Source organism: Alosa alosa, chromosome 13 (assembly GCF_017589495.1).
Source record: "Alosa alosa isolate M-15738 ecotype Scorff River chromosome 13, AALO_Geno_1.1, whole genome shotgun sequence".
In the NCBI taxonomy this organism is placed as follows: Eukaryota; Metazoa; Chordata; class Actinopteri; order Clupeiformes; family Clupeidae; genus Alosa; species Alosa alosa.
In genome coordinates this window covers 6,599,058-6,606,765 of record NC_063201.1, presented here as the reverse complement: position 1 = coordinate 6,606,765, position 7,708 = coordinate 6,599,058, and the positions used below count along the sequence as shown (strand labels likewise).

The 7,708-nt window shown below is 36.4% G+C and overlaps 1 protein-coding gene across 1 annotated transcript in view; it reads right to left on the bottom strand.

Moving 5' to 3' along the window:
• The window catches only part of dpys (dihydropyrimidinase), a 15,855-nt gene extending 14,305 nt beyond the window's left edge, over nucleotides 1-1,550 (bottom strand). Inside the window, exon 1 of the mRNA XM_048261587.1 lies at nucleotides 1,167-1,550. Coding sequence (XP_048117544.1) covers nucleotides 1,167-1,418 — 252 coding nt within the window. The 5' untranslated portion in view covers nucleotides 1,419-1,550. The remainder of the gene's footprint in view (nucleotides 1-1,166) is intronic.
• Nucleotides 1,551-7,708: the final 6,158 nt, after the last annotated feature.

The window sequence follows — 7,708 nt, the reverse complement described above, 5'->3', positions numbered from 1 at the left end:
ACCAGATATACGATGTGAGAATGGCCTTGTGTAAAGCTGTTTTAACTTTTGGATGGTTGTTTCATGTGAAAGTTTATACAGTACTCATAGAAGTCCAAGGTGCAAGTCCCAATAACGACTGCAGTATTCTAGACACTGTATCAAACGAGTGTATTTAAAAGTGTGTTTAAAATCAGAAACTGATTAGATTTACTACATTAAAAATGCTCAACCCAGTCGGAACAAAATTCTTTCACACAAACTTACGTCACAGACCACTTGGAGGTCCAAACAATATCTGACTTTTGGTTGATTTCACTATCAGTTAACTTTGAAACATGCACTTTCCTTTGGACAGAGAATATAAATATATCATAGGAGTGATTAACGTCAAAAAATCTAGACTGGAGTCACTTGAGTTATCAAATTGATAAGGAGCCAGAAGTGAACACACATGAATTAAACTGTGCTTTCATTATAACTAAACACGACAAAACACTTGTATAACCCTTGAGCCAGCTCCTATAATGTGATCTCAATAGCGATGCAGCGTCTGTTTGCACCTCCAACAGCATACCTGGTTACCTCCCAAAAACGCCCTCAGGCGCTCACAAATGCCCGTATGTTTATGTGAAAGAATGCAGAACGAGTCATAACACATTTTTCAATACATTGTATAGTCATCTTTATTTATAAAGACAGATGCTATCTTACTCAAAATGATGGAGGACACCAGTGTTACACAACTTAATTTACTGTAGCTGCACTTTGCTGGATTGTTTATGTTGTTGTCTTGAATTTCCGCTGGGGATCAATAAAGTATCTATCTATCTATCTGTTTACCTTTCTCGTCAAAATACCACAGGGTTCAAGTCAGGTAAGGTTTTGTTTTTTTCGCAGGCTGGGTGTGCGACGACCAGTATCACTGATTTAATTCAAACAATCAACATGCGTTTGAATTGCACGGCAATGCAAATACAAATCCCATGTCACCTACCACCTATGATACTGTAAGTGTAGAAGATGCGACATAGCCTACAATTAGGTCTACATGTTCAATCAAACTGGGTTTTGACATAATTTCGAAAGTGAAAGGAAATTGTTTTAGTTTCCCTAGGTTTGAAAAGAAGTCTAGGCCTATAGAAAACAGACTTGGCAACAGAGGTTGTACTTTGCCTTTAGCCTACCTTCGTTCCGATGTGAAAATCATCCACAGCTTTAGTACCCATAAATGCCAACTCCATATGAGTGTGAGTGTCAATGCCACCTGGCAACACCAATTTGTCCCGGGCATCAATAACCCGCACCCCGCCGGGTAAATGCAGATTTAATCCGACCGCCACTATCTTTCCGTCTTCAATATACACATCTCCCAACTGGGTCACATCTTCGTTCACAAATTTCCCACCTTTGATAAGAATTCTATTTGGGCTAGCCATGCTTCCTTGTTGTTTATGTGCGCCAAAGCCAATGGTAACCAATGAAGTTTGGTTAATGCGTGGACGAGGCAGTGTGTAGCTGTTGTTAGCTTATGTGTGGAGTCTGAAGTAGAGGATGACAACCACCTTTATCGACTCTAGGTTTAGAACAACCAAGTTATTGCGAAATCTGCCCCTGCTCCAAGCACGTGAACAGAGCCCCCAGGTGGTGCTCAGGCACTTTGACCTACCTTTAGCCTACCTTTTTAGCAGAGATAAAAACGTGTTTAGTTTTTTAACTATTAATTAACATGTATTAGTTACACTTAATAGGCCTAAGTGTTTATTTGTAACTGTGTCCAACAAGTTGCAGCTACTAAGTGTGAGTGCACGAGGTTTCTAATTCTGAGAGACTGCACTGCAGTGCTATACGACTCCCCAGGGGGTTCCGTTGTGGCCGGAAAAAACATTTAAATGTCCGACAAAATTAAATCTCTCCGGTCAAACGGTCCAATTGAAATTAGCTAATAATCCCGTCCCCCTATCTGAATTTGAGAATAATCCTAAAATGTAGGCCTATACTAATATAAAGGCTAAATATAGGCTAGTGACAATGGCCCCACATTTTTGAGATACCCCTACCGGAGGTAGAACTAAACCCAACAATGTTTTTCCTCATCTCTAAGGTCTCTCATATATGAAGTGGATTCTTGGCTAAAAATATTTTACTGCTAAGATTGTTAAATTAACAGATATTGTTATACACCCCAAAACCAAAAAAGGACTAAAATATAGCCTGTCCGTATGGGAGTTAGGCATATAAACTAGTGCAGATCAATCACACAAGCTCTGAGAACTTTGAAACTTGGCATGTTTAGTCAGGAAGTTGCTTTACTATGGAGTGAGGATTGTCTCAAAATGATTTAAATATATATAAAAGGATATATATATACATATACATACATTTATAAATATCCAAATACAAAATACAAATATAAAAATGTGACATACAAATAAATAAACAAATTTATATAAATAAACTTATCTTTGTAAATATATTTTCGAGATTTGAAAATAAATATGCTTGACTTTGTATGTGGAATCTGCATTTGTGAATCTCCTTTTTGCTTTTATGTCGATGACGTAATTTTGAGACATTCCTACTGCACACCAAGATCCACAAATAAATACCACTAGATTTGAATGCAAAGACACCCTCCACTGAACAACCAGCAGATGGCAGTGTTGTACAACATGTCTGTTATCAACTGATAGCAACTGAATCTTTCTCGAAAATATATTTACAAAGACACGTTTATTTATATAAATTTGTTTATTTATTTGTATGTCACATTTTTATATTTGTATTTTGTATTTGGATATTTATAAATGTATGTATATGTATATATATCATTTTATATATATTTAAATCATTTTGAGACAATCCTCACCCCATACTTTACCTACTAGAAAAGACTGGATGTGAATATCTTGATGTATGGAATGAATAGAGACATGTAAACACATACCTAAAGTAAGCAGACATGCAAAAAATGAATATCTATGCAGAATGTTTTCATTTACTTTGTGGCTGCTTTACCAAGGATTATCATAGAAACACATATGATGGCTTGTTGGAAAGGTGGGGTTGTACTGAATCCAACAATACCAAATATGTAAATATAGTATGACAAATTAGGGTGTTCTGTCACTCAGTGCAGGCTATGAGGTGTCCAAAATGAAAGAAAACGGAACACTGGCAAAATAGAGTCTCAAATCCAAATTACATTATCAGTGGTGAGAAGAATGTTGACAAATTCATTGTTACTGCAAGGTAAGTGCTGATCTATATTTACATTTAATAATGATACATTTCATATGAAACACAGTTCCAATTGAATCAGGTTAACATTGGAATGGAACACCTTTATTAAAATATTTACATTCACTTGAATTTTGTTTTGGTTAAGTCATTACTGAATAATGGAAAATAATATTGTTAGCTTTTGTCTGTCCAGACCAGCAGTGGACAGTAGAGCCTACACTGCTTACTTCACCCCTAAGTAGCTAAACAGTAAGTTGTAGAAACTACTTTCCCTAACTAAGAAAGGACTTAGCCCTCTGACTAAAATGTCAGTCGGCTCTCAACCAGTCGAAATTGCTGTCAGAGGTTCTGGTTTAGAGCTGGACTTCCCACAAATGAAACAATCTCTCAGTATTTGAAATGATGTTGTGTCAGCCCTACTCAGCCTTCTTGGTGCAGATGTGCTCTCACTCTCAACATTTGCAAGTGTAGGCTCTACTGTCCACTGCTGGTCTGGACAGACAAAAGCTAACAATATTATTTTCCATTATTCAGTAATGACTTGACCAAAACAAACCATTCAAGTGAATATAAATATTTTAATATAGGTGTTCCATCCCAATGTTAACCTGATTCAATTGGATCTGTGTTTCATATGAATTGTTTAATACTGGGACATATGAAATGTATCATAATTAAATGTAAATTTAGAGCAGCACTTACCGTATGTAACTTACCTTCAGTGCTCGAATTACGTGGGAGCCAGAGGGAGCCGAGCTACCTTAAAGTGAGGACTGGCTCCCATGAAAACAACAAAGTCAAAAATCTGAGGGGGTCTCTCATATCTGAAGGTGCCTGGCATTGTAATTTAATCTTAAACAACGCTCATTATCCATCCCTGTGCAATCTCTTAGGCTACCAGGGAGGCCTATTTGGGGGCGCTGAAGCCACCCTAAGATGATCAAAAGTATATCTCATGAACGCGTCACTTAATACAGGGTAAACCATAAGAATAAACAGCAGACCTTACCGGACACGACAATATGAAGCATTCTTCTCTACAGTAAGCCGTTCCCGAGTTTTCCAATTGCAGCAAATTTCTACAACTTTGAGCTGAAATTTTAATGTTATAGCCCAAAATAAGGAACTTGGTTTCCATATCAAAGAATCAAAAGTTTATCATGACATGCACAGATCAACTGAGCTTTGGATAGATATTTCTACCATCATGCTTCAGGTGACATGAATGTAACAAACAATCATGAGACTATGTTTCCTTGACATATAGGCTGCCATAAGTATGATCACATCATACTTTCACAGATATGGGTAGCCTATACTGTCTTGAAAACGTATATATAGCATAATGGATTACCCTTACAATGACCAAAGAGCTTAATAGTAAAATTGCATTGAAAATTGCCTAGGCCTCAAATAACTAATATATGACTTATCTGGTTAAAAAGGGTCATAACTTAGTCTAGAGTGCAATTGTTTAGGTTTGAATATTGTTTGATTATTGAATGAATACATAAGTTAACAGTAGTTTGTAGTAGCTATAGTTAAGCACTACCCTAGTTCAACTTAAAAAGAGCACTGATCAAATGATCAAATGCTACAGGAGAGGAAGGGCGGAGAGAAAAGGCAGTGTGTCATTTCTCAATCTGTACATCTGCTTTCATAATTTCATGGTATTCTGCAACTTTCACATCCAGTCAGTGATGGCTCAAGAGAGGATTATTGTGCAAGTCTAGTCAGTGTTCTCTTAGTCAGGTTTCACTTCACTTATGAGTAACCCCTTACAAAAAAATAACTATAGAAATCTTTTAGTGTTTTGTATAGTATATTATTAATACATGCATGATCACATCATATACATTCCCAGATATGGGTAGCCTATACTGTCTTGAAAACTATGTAGCCTAACAGATGGCCCTTACAATGAGCTTACTGTAATAGTAAAATTAGGCCTACACTGAAAATGGCCTAGGCCTCAAAGGGTACCTACTGTACAATTCATTGAAGCCCTTTTAAGGTGTGATGAAATTTTACCTACAACCCTGGGGGCTAAGCCCCCCCTGTCTTTCAATCATAGTGACGTCCCTGTCTCTTACCATTAAAGACGTTAAATTCAAATATAGGCTGCTACTGGACATAGACCTACCCAAATCACCACGCGCGCCTAGGCTATTTAATTGTATCGCCTTGGGATGTGCCAACTTTTTATGAGATAGAGAGACCCCCTTAAAGACAAAAAGATAATTCGAGCCCTGCTTACCTTGCAGTAACAATGAATGTCAACATTCTTCTCACCACTGATAATGTGATTTGGACTTGAGACTGTATTTTGCCAGTGTTTCATTTTCTTTCATTTTGGACACCTCATACATTGAGTGACAGAACACCCTGATTCGTCATACTATATTTACATATTTGGTATTGTTGGATTCAGAACAACCCCACCTTTCCCATAAGCCATCATATGTGTTTCTATGATAATCCCTGGTAAAGCAGCTACAAAGTAAATAAAAACATTCTGCATAGATATTCATTTTTTGCACTTCCGCTTATTTTAGGTGTGTGTTTACATGTCTCTGTTCATTCCATACATCAAGATATTCACATCCAGTCTTTTCTAGTAGGTAAAGCAACTTCCTGACTATAAACGTGCCAAGTTTCAAATTTCTCAGAGCTTGTGTGATTGATCTGCACTAATTTATATGCCTTAACTCCAATACAGACAGGCTATATTTTAGTCCTTTTTTGGTTTTGGGGTGTATAACAATATCTGTTAATTTAACAATCTTAGCAGTAAAATATTTTTAGCCAAGAATCCATTTCATATATAAGAGACCTTAGAGATGAGGAAAAACATTGTTGGGTTTAGTTCTACCTCCAGCAGGGGTATCTCAAAAACTAAAGCCCTTTCTGACCATTTGTCACTAGCCTAAAAGCAAGAATACGTCCGGCTATTTTAAAGTAACAGGCTCTACCGTTTGAAAGTTATTATAGTCCAAGAGCATTAGCTCAAATACCTTTAGGAATAACATACTAAAAGTCCCCGTGAATCCCCCTTGTGCTTTCTGAGATATTCAAGATGGCGTCCAAAATTGCCGCTATTTGGAGATTTTTCCATATCTCAGGTTTAAAACATAATACAAATGCAATAAAAATGTTAAAATATATGTTTTCTCATACAAGAAATCCAAATTCACCATTGACACACTGCTAAAATTAAAGTTAACCAAGATTACAAGGTCATTAATGTGACAATGACACGAAATTCACAGCCTACCCATTAAGCCCAGGCACTATTTAAGCCCATTTGTAACTTTGAAGTCATTTTTTAGAAAAAGAGGGGCCTGTCTAATGCTATTCATTATTTTGTCTAATCACACAATGTCTTTATTATATGTTACTTGGCACCAATCACATTTGTCAATATTGAATAAGGCTCGCTTACATCTGTGCAGTCTCAAGGAGGCTCAGATAAAGTCGCTTCAAAACTCTGGTGTTTTCCAACCCCTCAGATAGAGCCTCTTTTCAATTATTTTCAGCCACTGACTTAGTATGTAGATTCATATTATGTAAATTGGGAGATTAGTGTTTATTGTTTTTTGTGTATAAACAGGTAGTTCATTGTCATTTTTTACATTTGGCTTTATGTAGAAAGATGAGTTATGCTAGTTAGCGTAGTGAGCAAACCATTAGTCAATACATGTAGCCCTACTGATAGATACACTGCTTAAGGATTAAAAATGTTGAGTATACAAACTAAATGTTTTCTGATTCATTTCACATAAATCTTCAAATTAAAACACAAATAAGGATTTGGATGGGTGAAATGTGTTCAAAAAATGCCTTTTTCCAAGGTGGGCTTAAATGGTACAGTGACCCAAACAGCTAGCGTAAGCTAACTTTGAATAAGAATTCCTTGTTAATTCAGAAAGTTTGGCAAAAGAGGAATAACTATGAAAGCATATTTAAAAATATGTGAACTTATAAGGTTCAAATCTCTCATGTCGTGAGCGACTTGAGCAACAGAATTATTATTTAGCAGCTGCATTTTACCAGTGACAAAAGCGATTTTGCAACTTTGGTAGCTCTTGGTCTGAATGCACAGTTAGACAACAATCAGACAGCAATTTTCCCTCTATAACCGTTGTAATGTAATAGCACATAATATTATATATAATGCTGACTTCATATAATGCAGCACCAATGCCATCTTTACTAGATGATGAGGGAGAAACTGAAGAATCAACACCAATTTCTGATGATGAGGATGATGACTGAAGTTATTTATTATTATGAAATGTCTTCATTCAAGAAACTAATGATGAAATTGACTTACTTACCCTAAAAAACATATATTTTGACCTTTTAATTGCATTTGTATCAGGTTTTAAGCCTGAGATACGGAAAAATCTCCAAATGGCGGCCATTTTGGACGCCATCTTGAATATCTCAGAGAGGATTCACGGGGACTTTTAGTATGGCATTCCTA